The sequence below is a fragment of the Labrus bergylta genome, chromosome 17 (genome assembly GCF_963930695.1).
Source record: "Labrus bergylta chromosome 17, fLabBer1.1, whole genome shotgun sequence".
In the NCBI taxonomy this organism is placed as follows: Eukaryota; Metazoa; Chordata; class Actinopteri; order Labriformes; family Labridae; genus Labrus; species Labrus bergylta.
The window spans coordinates 13,841,635-13,859,185 of record NC_089211.1 but is presented as its reverse complement, the minus strand read 5'-3'; the positions used below and the strand labels follow the sequence as shown (position 1 = coordinate 13,859,185).

General features: G+C 39.3%; 1 protein-coding gene across 2 annotated transcripts; it reads left to right on the top strand.

Annotated features, from left to right (window-relative positions):
- The first annotated feature begins 381 nt into the window (after positions 1 to 381).
- On the top strand, positions 382 to 17,127 carry LOC109981219 (calsenilin). Of its 2 annotated transcripts, XM_020629913.2 has the most exons (11): positions 382 to 460; positions 649 to 723; positions 4,956 to 5,130; positions 11,025 to 11,027; positions 12,395 to 12,519; positions 15,524 to 15,593; positions 15,786 to 15,856; positions 15,974 to 16,081; positions 16,167 to 16,271; positions 16,393 to 16,455; positions 16,535 to 17,127. In XM_020629913.2, exons 2-11 carry the CDS (start codon positions 649 to 651, stop codon positions 16,580 to 16,582), a joined length of 843 nt encoding a protein of 280 aa, XP_020485569.1. In that variant the 5' UTR covers positions 382 to 460; the 3' UTR covers positions 16,583 to 17,127. The 2 variants fall into 2 exon arrangements, with proteins under 2 accessions (XP_020485569.1, XP_065821947.1); XM_065965875.1 differs by lacking the exons at positions 382 to 460; positions 649 to 723; positions 4,956 to 5,130; positions 11,025 to 11,027 and adding an exon at positions 7,884 to 10,468.
- Positions 17,128 to 17,551: the final 424 nt, after the last annotated feature.

Below are 17,551 nucleotides of genomic sequence, written 5' to 3'. Positions count from 1 at the left end.
AATATGCCGTTTAGCATGTTAATGAATTGATGTCAGTGTCATTTTGATCCTCCATAAAGTCTGACTTTTCTGCAATAAGAAAGTCACATTGCACTCAAAAAACAACAAAGAACTGAGCAGCCTGTGAATCTAACACAATTAAACTCCTCCTGTTATTATTCTCCCTGTAGAAAGCACAGATACAGCAACTTCTTTGGCTTCATGAAACACTGCAATTCTGTTTAATTTCCTTAGAGATGCACACTGGAAGAGCAGTCTGAATTTGGACCCACACAGCATCACGGCAGGTTATAATATGTCTGGCACTTCTAATAAAAATTGTCACGATGTAAGGACCTCGTGCAGTCACCGCTCCTTCTGTCGCTCTATAAATTGTTTCCCTCCCATCACTTGTTGAGAGGACTGATGCTCTTTTCTGCAGATCACTGACTGAGTCATTAGATTCTGTCAGACCCTTTAGGTTCGTGTGTTTGTTAATCTGTAGCTATAATGATAGTTTTATAGTGTTAATCCTTTGCTGATGACTGTGAGCAGCTCTGCTCCTCCTTAATAGCCCCCCCCCTCTCTCTCTCTCTCCTCTCCTCTCTCTCTCTCTCTCTCTCCTCTCTCTCTCTCTCTCTCTCTCTCTCTCTGTACATGCTGCTGCAGATGACTGAAGGAGCGCCAGCAGAGCAGGATTCATTGCAGCGATATTCCTACAACTCAAATCAAGACGCAATGCAGGTGCAGTAAACAAGTTTCTCTGCATGCTTTAATTGACTTGTTGCTTCCATAGACTCGCATGTTCAGCTTTGACATAAATCATGCTAATATTCCCATCCGTATGCCCAGTGTGAGCTACCTGAGGTCCCGTTCTGACGAACTTGAACATACTTTTTTTATTTTTCAAAGTCTTAAAGTATTTTAACATTAAAGAATAAGAATGCGGCCATATATTTGATTGTGGTTTGCATTTAGTTTGTAAGAACTATTGTGATACATTTTGTATAAGCTTGCATGCTCGAGTGTAAATAACAGTTAAAAGTACAAATCCTGCAAGCTATATTTTTATTATAAGCAAAATGTATCCTACTAAAGGTATTAAATAAAACAATATATTAATTCTACTGTTTGTACCCTTCATTGAGATTTAATTGTTATCACTGTAGCTTTAACATGCCTGCTTGATTTTGATCTTGTAGTTGAAGCTTGTTGATCTGGGGTTAACTTTATCAGTAGTAGTTTATAGCCCAATTTTCGATAATTCAAACTTTGAAATTGCATTATATTATTTTATTCATTGTATACGTGTTTATCAAATGTTTTGTATCTAAAATATCCATCGACAAGATAACTTTTGACTGAAGCCATGGGCGTTATGCAAGCCAAAATGCTGGGGGGGCTAAATTAGAGTGAGGTCAAAGGGAAAATCCACCATTTAGAATCTGAGGGGGGCTCCAGACCCCCAGTTTGAAAGGGCATGACGCCTCTGACTGAAGCTATCGAGCTAAGTAGTGGTGTAAAATCTACAATACTGCGCTCTGAAATTCTGCGATCTTCAAGTATAAATGGGCAAAAAAATAGAAGTAGCCTACACATACCTCAAATTTGACTTATGTGTATTATTGGAATCAACTAATAATTTTAAACTTTATCAGGTGTTGTTTTAAATGACACATGAACTTCATGTCAAGCTGGGAGTCAATAGATCCTTTAACTAGGTGTTTTTGTTTTTACATGATTTTGACCAGTGAGATGTTAGCCACATGGGAAACAGAACAAACGATGGTCAGGAGCATCAAAGTTTTGAATAAGAAGCTGATAAAAGATTTATTTAAAAAAAAAACAGCATAAGGTTTGAAATTAAAGATCCACCATCAGCTTTTCATTTTTTAAATAGGGCTTAAAGATAGAAATTATGTCTGCCGCTATCAGGTGTCAGATGGCTGGGATGGGGTGGTGTGTGTGTGTGTGTGTGTGTGTGTGTGTGTGTGTGTGTGTGTGTGTGTGTGTGTGCGTGCATGCTCGTAGCTCGCAAAGGTAACATATGTGATGATCAGTGGAGGACGCTCACACACAGGGATGACTTAGATGATCAAAGAGAGCATCACTTGGCTTCTGTCTTTTTAATAATGCAGCGCTCTGATGTTCAGACTCAAAAAGGGACTCTCTCTTCAGATCTTTAAAGCTGCTTTTAAAAACACAAAGTCATAGTTCACAAATGATGAGGTATGGCGAGTATTTTATAACTTTCTTGCCGAACTTTCTTACCTGATTGAACCATTTTCAGATACATGCAGTGTGACTGGTGTGGACTATCTAGGTCCATTTTTATGTGGTTTTTGGATGATCTAACAGTGTTCAGGTTTGTCTATTGTCATCTTTAACCTCAGCATGGCAGCCAGCTCTGATCTTTTATTGATGCTGTTTCAAAGAGTGTGAATTATTGAGCCACTTCTCCATGCCCTGTATGCTTTGGCATCTCTTCATATTCATATAAGGGACCAGGGGGACGGAGACGCTCCCCGGATAGTCCTTCTGTCTATGTTCACTACAAACTCTTTGCATCACTTTCTCGTGGAGCGCTTATAGAAAGCTGTTTTTATTTATACAGGCCTTTTATCACAACAAGGGAAAGATTGCAGAGGCAAAGAAAAAGAGATGAGAACATTTGGAAAAGAGGATCTAAAGGTATAAACGACAAAAAAAGGAAGAAGCCTAAGATGAAACTAAACCTATAAGATGTGGTTGTGTAATGATACAACAGTGGAATGAAATATCACTCACATCGAACTTATAAGGGGGAAAATAAAAACACGAGGATGCTGCCTTAGAAAATATTAAAATTTGAAAAAGAATCAGCCCCTGAAGGCGTCACCGTCTTCTGACATATCATTTTTGGATTATTTTACAGTACCGGCTGTGCTATTTAAATCCACCGCCTCAGAAATGTAAGTCTGTTTTATAACTGAAACATTAATCCGGATGGAAAAACTGTGAGTGAGCATCCAGTGTGGGAGGAGAAGATGATGTCAAAAGTCAAAACAACTGAAGCTTGCATTTCCCTGTCCTGAAAGTTTAAACACCTTAAAGACCTTACAAACTGTCTGGGAGGAATCCTGTTGCTTTTTAACTTGGTTCTTGATGTGAAATTTGTCTATCTCTCTTTCTTATACACGTCCTTTGTTCGTGTTGCTTTTAGGGATGTATGGTTTTTTTTCTTCATAAATTGCTGGTGCTGCCTTCTAGCCCAGGACTCTGTGGCAGAATAGACTTAATCATCTCAACCGGACCTTTCAGTGTAAAAAAGAAAAAGCAGACTAAATCAAATCACATTTTATTCTTCAATTATTACATCTTATTTTATGTGAACCATTTATAAAATAAAAAAAAAGACCAACACTTTAGGGAGCTGGAACACAAAGTGTTTGGACCTTGAAGTATTTAATCATATAAAGATCAATCAATGATTGTAGTGAACAGATTTTCATATGAAATAAGCAGCATTTGAGTTTTGTAGTATTGATCTCTGAAGTATCTGTTCATCAATACTCACCAGTTGTCTGAATAAAGAAACTCCTGCTGCTGGTCCAGATGTCACATTTAGCAGTGACAAACCCTCCTTTGTTTCATACCACCATATGACGGAGAAACTATATGAATATACAACCTATCTCAAGTAGTGGAAAGATATGCTAGAGAAAAATGTGCTAAAATCAGGTTCAATGAAACTTTTGTAACTTTCATCCTACACCAGAGAGTAAATGAAGGCTATTAAACCAAGTTTAAATACCTGACAGACTTATTGGCTTACAAGATAGCACATATCTTGACGTTGCAGTGCAGATTAATTTTCTTTTTCTGTAAGCGTATTCGCTATGTCTCCATGACTTTCTTAAACAGACAGACTGCATTACAGGGCTTATTGGGAGAACAAGAAGAAAATATGTTTTCAGACTGGGGACAATGCTATCACATTGGCATCATATAAACCCAAGTCACAATGGAACGCCTTACTGTTTTCTTTTCCTGCATGTCTTTTGTTAAAGTCATTTCATAATTTTTTCACTTTATATATCAAATATACAAACAATAAGACTTGCAGATTGCTGAAACTAGCTTTGAGCTACAAGCTCATTCTGAGCAGGTATAATCTTCTTTCATCTTTGTGTTGTGATAGCATGCTAACATTGTTAAATTAGGATTAGAAACATGTGAAACTGCAGAGGATGTGATGAACTATAAGCTTCTGTTAGGCGTTTCCATCTGCTTATGAAAGTATTAAATGAATATACTGATGCCTCTATTTAACCTAAAAGCAAACCATACATCAAAAACAACAGTGAAATAGTTACTTTCAAGGCCTGTTACCTCTGCCACCAGGTCGGTGTCTGACAAGAGAGAAATAGAGCAGGAGGAGATTTTATTCATCATAAAACACTACACATGTACAGGAACAGATCACCAATAGATGTATAGGTTTTTCTACAGGGGGCGCCAAAATCAACACAGACCCAAAGTACCTCGCAGGAGCTTTTTGATTTTTAAACATTCAAATTTTGGCATCATGATAGCACCAGGTGGAAGTCTAAAAGATCTCCAAAAAAATATATAAAAATATTTCACCAGATAGGTGAAAACTTTGGTGGTGGCAGCACTTATCTCTAAAGGAAAGTTCATGGGTTTTCTAAAGTCAGTGCGGTTTTAAACAAAAAAAAAAAAAAAAGGAAAGACATTTTTAAGTCTAAAACAAAGTAGTTGATTGAAAAGAAACCATGCTGTTTAGGTGGCAGAAAATAAATTGGATGATTCAAAGAAATATTGATGCACAGGTGGAAGACAAAATAAAGAGCAATACAGGCGGAGGCACCTACAGCCTTTTGCTACGTTTAAAAGCTATTGCCCATGTTCTGACAACATCGGCTTACTACAAAGAACTTCTACTTTGTGGACCGTTTCTTTTCTCTTTTCCTCAGGGAAACGACAAGAGCAAGGATGGCGGTCTGCTGCCCGACGCTAACGGGACGGACCCAACCCCTCCTGGGCAGACAGAGGGCTCCAAGTGGCAGAAACCTCGGCTCACACGTAAATCTCTGATGAAGTGTTGCCTCGTCAAGTGGATTATTGCCAGCACCACGCAACAAGGGCCAGGTACAGGCACATACACTAACACACACACACACACACACACACACACACACACACACACACACACACACATGCCAACACCCCACAGACAATGCATTACACTGAACATCTGCAGGATTGTCTGCGACAGCAGGCGAGGAGGGACTCGTGGCAGAGTATGGGTGCAGGCCTTCAATCGCCAGCTCTACAGAATACATACATTTTAAAGCATGCACTTGCCCCATCTACTTCATATATCTGCTATATCTCTCTCTATATGTTCTCGCCCCTTCTTTTTCCTCTAGTGAGTGTTTACAGCGCTGACCTCTCCCTTCAGCAAATGCCACTTTATTTCAGCAGTTAATCAGTCACCGAATGGGCCGCTTTCAATCTATGCTGCTTCATGGAATCAAGTTTGAACCAATACATCTTTTCCTCCACATGTAATGCTCGCTCATCGACTGTTCTCTCTCTCTCTCGCGCTCCTCCTTCTCTAAAACAACCGCACGGAGATGTTGTTTTGTTTCTGCACGCCCACTATCCCTCTGAGAAATAAGAAGAAATGATTTAATCTTAAGGCCTTGTCTCAATCAGCTATAAAAAAAATATATGCTTTAAGAGGAAATAATCAATAAATAAGCTGAAAAGATATATGTTTTTCAACATGTTAATGCATCACAAAAGACAGGGATGCATATTTTTAAGGTGAAGAGCACAGTGTCTTCCTACATGCCCCCATTTTCTAGGCTGATCTAAATTATTGACATTATCCTGCTGTGGGGCAGTCAGCTGTGAGCTTGCACTCGACAGGCAGGGCTGCAATCTGTCCATGCAGCATCACACGGATCCTTTTAGGAGCAGGAACAATGTCTTTGAAGAGTTAGATTCATTTGTCCTCAGATGCTTTCGATCTGCGCGGTTGAAAAACACAGTGATGAGCGGACAGAATTGTTTGTGCAGCTTCCAGAAATGACTCACTGTTGTCATCCAGGCTCGTTCGCCTGTTGACGTCCCTCTCTGCCAGTAGACAGATGACCATGTTGATGAAAACAGTCGCAGAACAAACGCTCTCATGCCTGACATCACCTCAAAGGGGTTTGCCCGTAGAACAAATGAATCCCAACACTCATTTGGACACCTGCAAAAGAGGAAGGTCTTGACCTTTTATGAAAAAGGCCTTTGAAGTGCATCAACAGTTGGACTGATTCAGTATTCTACAAACTCAAAAACAGCATTATTAATCGTGTTTTATTTATCAGGCTGTTTGTTTTTAGTCTGGAGATATACTGTATATGGAGGTTTTAGCAACTCCACATGCAACTTGTCTGCCATCTACTGGACTGTAAACAGTATAGCAACCTATCTGTGTCCTGGACAAGCTACTATTACACTAGAAGAAGGTTTACACCTGGTATCATGCATGTGTCCTGAGTGATAGAATCATACATTGGCAGCTCTAAGCGTATAGGGTTTCACACCTGGCCAGATGATACATGACCCCAGTGACCTTTTGTAAATATCTCACCGTCCATTCTTCATGCAAATACACACAGAGCCTCATTCACCTTCATTAGACGTCAAAAACCTTTAAATGATTAAAATTAACAGATGTAAAGATTGAGAACAAATAGAGAGCTGTGTTTTATCATTGAGTGTATGCACTCCACATTGGACTGGATTTTCTGTGATATAGCACAAAAGATCCAAATGATCAACTCACTGATCCATATTTTAAAATGCCCTTGCCCCCCTAGGTGCTGCATTATTGTAAACCATCATAAACCGCTCATGGATCACAACCCCGTCCACGCTGTCTCTCCCTCTTTCCTCATCAGTCTGGCATCGTCCTGTCATTCAGTCTCCTTAGAGAATAAGTACAGGAAATGATATGTACTGTATCTTCTTGCAAATGCAGCTCTAATGCATGAACTACATTTTTAAACACATGCTAAAAATATCCACATGCTTAAACACATGACACATAACAAAAATAAATGCAGGTTGTATTGCTGTGGCTCAGTGGTGGGTCAGTGATCTCTCAGCCAAAAGGTTGGGGGTTCAATCTTCAGCTCTTGCAGCTACTTGTCGAATGTCCTTGGGACACGAATGGCACTGGACCCTAAATTACATTTCCACAGTCTTACTTTTTTTCTACCCTTCTGTTGGGGTGCCATGGTACTTATCCCACCCTATAGGGTGGAGCTAGACAGGCTGTGGTCCGATGATTGGTCGAAAGAATCGTCACTTCCTGTGCCACAGTGGTAATACCTTTTTTTTGGCAGGCTACACTCTGTCGCACTACTATGATGTCCCGCTATTACGTACACATCATTTCCTCACTGGTGCTGAAAGTGACACAGTTATAAAAGTATAAATAATATAAAGAGTATTACACTCTCAAGCTGTGTTAGATCACAGAGCATAGGTTTTTAAGATGTCTAGACTGTTGCACTTAAAATGTCACTCTTGACTCGTACTTAAATCAAACAGAGAATAGAGCACTTTTAAAAAAAATACAGGAACACTTTTACAATACTCATCCATTAATTAGCTATCTGATTTCTTTATATTTGTTTCAATATATCCTTGAACAATATGAGAATTCTGAGATTTTCTAACATACTTTGTTTTTAAACTTTTTTGTATGATAAAAGAATATATATGACATGTTTTATTAAAAAAAAAACAAAAAAAAAAAAAAACATTTGTGTGCTGTTCTTGTATGATAAAGCGTCCCAGCCCGCCCATGGATCAAGCTGTATGTGTGGTTAGTCCTCTCAATAATGGCATTTTCCTTCCAAAAAGCCAAAAGCCTCAAAGTCAATGAAAGAGCCACAGATAGCACTGAGAAAAAAGCCAAGAGGAAGAGCGCGAAGTTCAGGGTGTTTAACTGTTTGACGAGAGCTTGTGTGACAGTCTATGATGAATGGGCTCGGGCACTGGGCTGTAATGTGGCTCTCACTGCAGCATTAAAACCTGATGGTAAGACCTGAAGGCTGCACTGTCTGCATCTCTGCACGCTTAAGCCACCTCACCCTTGTCTGTATTTAATAGAAGAACAGGGGTAGATCAGCACTTAAGGAGCATTAAACAGTGTAATGCTGCATTATTTTTATGGCAGGCAGTTCCCACATGAGCTCATGCATCTTGCATGTTAGTGTTATAATGGCTGAGTGTGTTTTCTGTCTGCGGAGGTAGAACAAGCACATGTCAAAATACTGCAAAAATACACGTTTATATGCAGAGGTTAACATTTCCTTCTCACTTCATCGCCTCTTTTCTCGCAGTTTAAAATCAGCAATCTTGAATCAGGGTAAATTATTTTACATAATGCAACATCTTTCCTGACCTAGAACTTTGATTGGTGAGGAGGTATTCCATCAGTGCTGATAATGAATACAACAGTGCTAGTGAATTAAACTAGATGTATCACTCCACATTGTGTTTTCTGAATACTTTATAACTAACATTTAGCATACATGCTTCTGGATTGATCAACAATTCAGGCTGGGGCAGAAAGCTTCCCTATTTCACCTTTCTGGTCGTGGAGCTTTTTGGAATAGTGCTGAGACTTTTTAGGTTCGTTCGAATCATTTACATCTAAACCAGTTTGTTTTTTCCTGCTTCCATCGCTGCAACACCTGTTGGTTTGACGCTTGCCTGGCAAACTGATGGGCATCCATGAAGGACATGTGGGGCAGCCTTTAAACCACCTACCTCCTCTCGTCAAAACAAATGCAGACCATTATAGACCGGAATTTAATCTTAGAAGGAGGACATGCTGGCTGCTGCATTGTTGTCAGAGAAGCCAGCACTTTAACATTTTATGATTCCTTCATGTCTGATCATATAGTAAGGTGATTTTATGATTTAATTCAGTAGATAGCTTACATATTGATCCTTTAAGAAAACAATAAATCATATTTTGTTTTTTATTACTGTAGGATATGTTGCTTGTAGACAGAAGCTATGTAGAGAATCATACAAGTTATTTTTGGGTGGCACTATACCAGTTTAATCTTTGTTTTAGTAGATGATTAAGATATTCAGACATTAAGGATGAATCCATTTCCATAATCCCTCCCCTGGTATCCAAATGCATTTCTGGCCCACTTTCTCTGCCTGTTCTAAGACCAGTATTTTAACCCTGGACAATTGATTTGCACTCCACCCTCCTATCCTGCTTAAACTGGGTCCATTATGTTGTGCCGAGTCATCACTTGTGGACTACAGTCTTAACTTCTTTACTCTTATTGTTTTACAGCACAGCACGATCAAGCCTTTCGAACAAAAACTCCTTCAGAACACAGAGAGGACATTATGTGAAGGATTTTACTTCGGCTAAATTTGGCCTCTGAGGTGTGGAGAACATGTTTAAAGCACAGATAAAATCACTTCAACTTAACTATTCTTAACTACATCATCTTAAACAAAGCACTGGTTTTACAGTCGCAATGGTCACAATGTTTTCCAGCAGAGAGAATCCCTCTCCATTATTGGCCGCGTGCATTGCTGAACAACCCGGTAGACACAGGGAGCGCCACACAGGGCAGGGCCGGCTCCTCCATCCTAAGTGCTGTTCATATCCCAGTCATCAGCAAATGTGGATCAATGCCTGGTTTTACAGCTTTACATCCTTGAAATGACTGAGCAAATAAAAGACAGCGTGGCCTGTCAATCAGAGACTATTAGTAAAGAAATTCCTTCAGTAATGACCTCAAACACACACACACACACACACACACACACACACACACACACACACACACACAGCTCAGGATAGTATGGGCGATGGAGTGAGCAGGGGTGGAGCCCCAGAGTTGATGGAGTTGTGGGACAGACCCCAGGTCATGATATGCTGACAAACACAAACAGAGATGGATCCTCTGCGATTGGAGACAGCTTTGGATCATCATGGGATATTAAAAGTTTGTCAAATTAAATATTTTTTCAAGAGCAAATGATGGACGTAAGGGCTGTTTGCTTAAAGGAAGATGCTCCGTAGTCAATCTATTAGCTTTTTTTTTTTTTCACAAGTGGTCAGTGGTTGATGTCCTAGGTTTCTTTTAAGTGAATAGAAGAGCTGATGCCTGTGCAAAATACTGATAAAAGGAGGTAGCTGGTTGAAGAAGATGATTGGTAGCAGATGATAATCGTGGATACAGGCTGCTCTATCAGATTCAGGATACGTTTTAAATTGTTTCTTCTTTTTTTTTAACCAAAGCTTTTTAAAAAGGCGATCTCTAATGCAAGGCAACAATGGGAACGGATGGGCTGGAAGTAATCGCCATTGCTGTTGTTATTGGTCTGTTTGTTGTCGTGCTCAAACAGTTTGGGGTATGGGAGCCCTTATCTCTGGAAGGTAAGGCATAGATTTCCATTTCCAAAAACCTTGTCATGTGAAGCATGAGAACAATAATCATGTAAAAATATCTGGTGATTTGTTTCTGTCGAATCTGCCGAAATGTTACATTTAAGTTGCACAAATTAAAGGACACTAATATACAAAGACAGGATCAGTTTGATTACTCATTTTCTTGTTCTTTATTTTCTTGTGCATTAACTTTCAAGTACTAAATTCTTTCCTCGAGTGTTTCTCTGATACTGTTTCATTATTGAGCCTAAATATTTGTAACAGAAACAGGAAAATCAGTTAACTCTGAAAAGATCTCTCTGAAGACTGAAGAGATTTTTCGGGGGACATATCAGCCTGTTCATATTGTTTTCATGACAGCCTTAAAAACAATGGGTCTGTCTTTTAACAGGCTGTTCACTGTGTTGGTAAATGTTCAAAATTGTCTATATCAAGCCAAATATTTTAACTTTCTTCCTTCCCTTTCATTTCTTCGTCATCTGTCCTCCACCTCTTCCTGGTTCGCTTTCTTTCAACATCCCATTCGTGTTTTGTTCTGGTAAAGATGGTGAGTATATGGTGGTGTTCCTCTGCAAACAAATATTTTCTGTTGTTTCATGCTGAATGTTTCTGCAAACGTTTTCACCTCTCATTTTTTTCACAGAACTAAAAAGAGTCAGTGTTTTCCCTTTTGCTGATAGAATGAAACAGGTTTTATACTGAAGATGAACGCTTGTCAAACACAGGAGTTACTGATGAGATTAACGAGTACACCGAAATGCAGCTTCATCAATGTTCATTAGTGATACTTGTGATTTTGGGGCTGTTTGAAATCACCCACAATGTGTTAGCCACACATTTTGCAGATAAACGCATTATTAAAGAGTATTTTAAATACATCTTCATGCCCCTACATGTCCGAGTTACATCCTCATATTCTTCAAGATCCCCATGTTATGCTCATTTTCACCTTCCATGTTGTCAGTCTGTGAAACCTATAGACAGGCTTCACGTGATTAGGAGCTCAAAGAAACTCCTTATTTATTGTATACTTGACCCATAAAAGCCTTTACTTCAGCCTCTGTCTGAAACGGTTTGTCCACTTTCTTCTGATTGGCCAGCTCTCTGGAGGCCTTCCTGGGGGGGGGGGGGGGGGGGGGGGGGGCAGAACGCTGCAGGGCTGCCAGTGGAGGGCCTGAAGCCATCTCTTGAAGTTCTTTGTTTCATATCAGAGAGTTTTTGCGGGATTTGCAGAACAAGCCTTTTTATCGCACTCTGCAGAATTGTCCTGAGATTACTCCAACATACTTTTACCTCATGATCCGATACTTTGCCCGCGTTTAGTACTTGTTGTAACGCAATATGTGAGTTTTAAAAATGGGGATCAGCATAATAGGTCAACTTTGAGGAAACTGAATTGGCTTAAGAAATGACGCTCTAAAGTGTAAGGGAGTCCATTTGAACACAGCAAGAGCCCACAATGAGAAATGTAGATTATTCTTATTCTTACACAGTTCATTTTTCTTCAACAATTTTCCCAAACACAGATTTGTCTTATTCATGATTTGTTTCACTGAACTGTCAAAACCAATGTAAATATTTTCTGTTGTGTCTTCTTTTTTTTAATTGTCATTTAACAATGTAATCTCCCACCTATTTCCTTCTCTTACCTTCCTTCTCTAACCCCTCTGTTTCCTTTTCAACCTTTCATTTTCTTTGTCTTAAGATGGTGAGCATTTTCAGTTATGTGCAGTAGTTTTCATTTTCTGCCTCCCATCTTTTTTATTTTGTAGTATTTTCAACTCCTATCCTACCCTTCCTTCCTTTTTTCTGTCTTTCTTGTCTTACGGCTCTGTCCTCCCTCCTTCCCTTCGGCCTTTCTTCCTCCCCCTCTGTCCCTCCTCCACCCCTGTTTTCTTTGCTTCTCGCTGACAGACAGCTGTGACAATGACCTCGAGCTCTCCATGGTGCGGCACCAACCTGAGGGTCTCGACCAGCTCCAGGCGCAGACTCAGTTCACCAGGAAGGAGCTTCAGTCGCTCTACAGAGGCTTCAAAAATGTAGGAATTTTTGATTAAATGTAACCTGAAAGACATGCCCCTGTAAGTGAGCTGAGTTGCAAAGTAATTTGTTTAATTTAGTTTAGTCTGAGAATCCACAACTCCTGGAGTTCCGTGCTCTCACATCGTCGGACCTTTACCCTCCACCAGCCCGGGGTTAAGATCCGCTCACACACCCCTCTCCTACCATCTTAAGAGCCAGGCACCTGAACGCCAGACAAATCCACCGCAAACCTCACTCAAACCATCCACGAGCTACAAACATACAAACGTTCTTACATACAAACAAACTTTTTTGACTCTTTACAGCGTCCCAGCAAAACTTAAGTCTCCCACTCCTCAATTCCACATCACCAGTGTCAGACCTGCAGCGTCCCCACACATCAAACCCAGTACTATGCCATCCTGTTTCAGAATCATCTCTTCCCTTTTCTTATGCCATGAAATACCAAATACAAAACAAGCTCATGCATTCCTCATCCCAGCTCCTTTCTCTCCTCTTTTTTTCCACCCTTTCAAATATCATCCTCAATGGTCATTTCAAGCTCATCTAACCTCTATACCTGCCAAAATAGCTGCACAAACCGTTCCCACTGCTACGACTCACGGCAGTGTATCATGCCTTAACTTCTGTTTTCTCACATTTCTCTTTGAACAAGTTAATTTTGACAGCCCTAATTTGAATACAACTAAAGTTGTCAAAAATCTCCAGTTATTCACAGATGGGAAAGCAAAGCTCTGAAGACGTTGTATAGTTCATAGATAAACAGTTTTTATTTGTGTTACAATGTTTCTTTACTGTATTCAGTATCATCTGAATGCCCACATTTGTGTTGAGTCCATAGAGTGTTTAAATAATCGGAAATCGCCACCTTGACGTCACATAATGGTTTGTTGACTGCATTCTGCATTTTCCAGTTTCCATTTTCTTTATTTGATCCAGAAGGGTCAATTTAACATCAAGAGGGTAACACTGGGGAGGAGAATTGAAGTTAGCCAATCCCTAATCCTACAGTCTCTGTACTCACTAACTAGCTGCTGAGATAGTCAACCATTGTGTTTTCAGAGTGAGTGACTGTTTTTGGTAAGGCTGAATAGTTTTAGTTATTTCCCAGAATGAAGAAGCAAAAAGAGCTTATTGGTGAACATACTTAGCTTTCAATGAAGTCTTCTCTCTTTGACCTCCCTTCTTCTCTGCTCTTCTCCGAATCCAATGCACATTCTAATACAAAAAAAAGAATCAATGTTTGAGCAAACACTGAACTGACAAGCCTTACAGTTTGATCATTCAGCGAAAAAAGGACTGATAGGCTTCATGGATGGTCTGTTGCTACAGCACAGCAGGCCATGTATTTATGTGATAATTGCATTTAATATATCCCCAAAGCGCATCGACAACACAAACAGGTGGAGAGGTTCAGTTTAGTGACTGAATCAGCAGAGGGGACACCAAGCAGACTGAAAGCAGCTCCCAGCAGTCCCTCAAAGCGATGACTCCCCAATCGTGCAGATTTTTAAGGCCACTTGTTCAGTTGTCATGAAAAGAAAAATAAATTTTAAAGACCAAACAATTTTTGTTCCTTTTTTTAAACAGGTAATTATGCTGTAACATTTGATTTATTTTATGGGGCCGAAAAGGGATTTATTTGCTTCTGGAATCAGCCTCAAGTGGCCACTGGAGGAACTGCAGTTTAGGCACTTCAAGTTTGCTTTGTTTTTCTGCACTAGAGGTTATTGATACTGAGGATTTACTTTTGCTAAGTAGGTGCCTGTTTTGTTTTTAAAGGTTGTGTTCTTAGACATATACACAAGGATGAGAATGCATGAACACAAGAGTTACGTAATGCATCATTTGGCCTATACCACTGATGCGGGTAATGCATATCGACAGTTAGTGACTGTAATGTGCCATTAGAGGATGCGTGCTGCCATTAAAGAAGAAGACAGCATGCTGATGTAAACAAAGCAGGCTTAAGAGTCTTTAAAAGAAAGCGTGCATCTGTTCATGAGGTTCCTGTGACCTTAAGGATCACCTCACATAATGTGGTGAGAAAGTGTTAACAAAACTGTAGTAAAAATCTTCACATGGTACCCTTTAAATAACCCATTTTTTTCACAGCATACATTTTGACTTGACATAGCAGTTGCATTTTATTATGTTCAATTTGCAAAGGCTGCATCCCATTTTGTTGAAGCTTTGTTGAGCCTTGGTTTATTAGTTTCACCTGTTTGTTTTTTCTGGCCAAATTTGTTTGCAACAAACAAAAACATCTGGGTTTTATTCAGCAACTTATTCCACAAAGCAGTTAACTGCATTTCTACAGGGTTTTGATGTTTGTTTTTCTTTTGATGTAACAAGAACAATTTTGCTCTTGCCGTTATGCTTGAAATGAAGTGGCAGCTCTTCAAGGCTGGGGGATAAAAATACTGTGTGTGACTAATGCCATGCCATTTTATCAAATTATACTTTTAAAATCCTATTTGCCGTGGCTTGGTTACTGTTTTGCGATATTGTTTTATTTTTCTTTGAAATTGTCACACTCGCCGCTTAACAAGTGCCACTGAACTACTGATCATGAGGTCTAAAGAATAAACAAAGTGCAGATAGCCTCTGTCAGGATTGAAATGGAATATGTTTCTCTCTTGCCCCCTAGTGGCCATATTCCTGTACTGCAGCAGAAATACAAAAAAAATACTTTTACAAAATATCAGCAACAATTCATTTTTCTGTTATTAAGTAGAAATTGGGTTCACCAAATGAAGAAGAGTGTAGCATACAACAGGGAATTCATTTAGCAAGAATTTGTGGAGCCATGGCAACACTTTTTTGTGCTCTTTTGGCCCTTTGTGAAAGATTGATTTTCACACTCAAGAACGCTTTCATTGGTAATTCAAGTACATTATTATTTTTCATAGCAACATGAAACACAAAATGTGAATTTTCCAGAAAATTAAATAAAGGGAATCAGCTGAAGTCATGTGTGTGTTTGTTCTCTCTCAACAGGAATGTCCCAGTGGGCTCGTGGACGAGGAAACTTTTAAGACGATTTACTCACAGTTCTTCCCTCAAGGAGGTACAGTATTCTACTAATGCTAACACATTGGTTAAACTTCCACTGAATGTTCTGATCATCATTCAGTGACGACTGTCTGTAAGTATTCAAAATGTGTAAACTTTGTAGGGCAGACACAGGTAGACCTAACTAAGTATAGAATCATGCAAAGCCAACTTCTTTTAATTTCCTCCTCTCACCGATTGTTCTCAGATGCAACCACATATGCACATTTCTTGTTCAATGCGTTTGACATTGACAGAAGTGGATCAATCAGGTTTGAGGTGAGTTAACCTGCACATTCTGTGATACCTTCAGTCATATGTTCTGTTTATGTCTAATGGGTGGCAGGTGTTTCGTTGGAAATAAGCTTGTAGTTAAACTTCTGTTTTCTCTTATAGGACTTTGTGATAGGATTGTCCGTGTTGCTCAGAGGCTCCGTCACAGAGAAACTGCGATGGGCTTTCAACCTGTATGACATCAACAAAGACGGCTACGTTACTAAAGAGGTTCAATCATCACTTTTTGAAGTTGTACCAAAAAGTGCTTCATGGTCCTTATTCCTGTTCTGTATGTCTCTGTGGCTTCCTGCAGGAAATGATGGCAATAATGACGTCCATTTATGACATGATGGGCAGGTATACTTTACCCAATGTACGAGACGATTCACCATCTGAGCATGTGGACAGATTCTTCCAGGTATACAGCAGAGTCTATTGCATCCAGATATTACACAGACACTCAGAAAAAGAGTGGAAAATAAGATTAGAACAAATTAGTTTCATCTCAAATCTCCACATGATGTTTTGACGTTTTACAGAAGATGGATCGAAACAGAGATGGAGTGGTGACAATCGATGAATTCATAGAAACCTGCCAAAAGGTATGCCCGTCGTCAATCCAATTTTCATGCATCTTTTTAAACAAGCAACAACATTTCTTTCTTTGTCTTCTGATATTAGGATGAAAACATAATGGCCTCCATGCAGCTCTTTGAAAATGTCATCTAGTTCCTGCAGAGGGACGTGGATCAGTAATGCCGCACAGTGCTTCCAGCTGCAAGCTCCAAACGCCTGAAATAACTTAATTCATCCTGAAAAAAGGACAAATCTGGGTCATGCAACACATTTGACACATTTAAATACAAAATGGCGACCACTGTTTTTTCCTGTCAACCCGTTCTATGCAGAGGGATGTGCAGAAATCCCTGTGTCAAGTTTCTTTGCATGACAGTTTTACTCTTGTTGTTGCACATGAAGGAAATGTGAAATAAAGACGTCACCGTTGCCAGATGAGCATGAGTGTATGCACAACTTTTTAAAGCATGTGATGAACCACTCACAAGGATTCATTGTTGTCATCTCGGCAAATGACAGTTTGCATATGTGATTTGTTACTGTATAATAGTGTAAAGAAATATATATGTTTCAAAGTTCTTTAGATTGTTGTGTAAATGTGATGCCAAGTCATTGTCATGTTGACCCAAAATATGCTGAAATAAATATAAACCTTCACAAACCGATAAGTCAGTTATGTTCTTTTTTTAAAGCACAATTTCTCCACAAAGACACGCAGTCAGTTTGAAGCAAACGTCATCTAATGGGCCTACAGATGATCTTACCGGGAAAAAATTCTCATCACATTCTGTTTTCATCTTGTTTTTTTCCTGGGAGAACGAACAAAACTTAGATCTGTGGACACAATGGGGTGGGAACTTTCAAAATAAAATACAGAATAAACCATTGTTACTTAAAGCAATTTAAACATCTGAGATATAACAACTGTGCTACTTTATATGTTCATTTCTATTCAATTTAAAACTTCAGCGGGAAACTACAACTACAAGCATTTATAGGTCAATGGAAAAATCGATGTATTAAGCCTTTGTATGTATGATACTGAACAGACTGACACTGTGTCCTAAAGATAGTCTCATAAAACATGATGATAAGTCACCATCACTCAGAGGGAACAATTTA

Bases quoted from the DNA above. Each gene is read 5' to 3' on its own strand.
- LOC109981219 (XM_020629913.2), top strand. From the start codon at position 649: ATGACTGAAGGAGCGCCAGCAGAGCAGGATTCATTGCAGCGATATTCC. The intron at 16,082-16,166 runs GTTCAATCATCA...GGCTTCCTGCAG, and splicing joins ACGGCTACGTTACTAAAGAG to GAAATGATGGCAATAATGAC. The intron at 16,456-16,534 runs GTATGCCCGTCG...TTCTGATATTAG, and splicing joins TCATAGAAACCTGCCAAAAG to GATGAAAACATAATGGCCTC.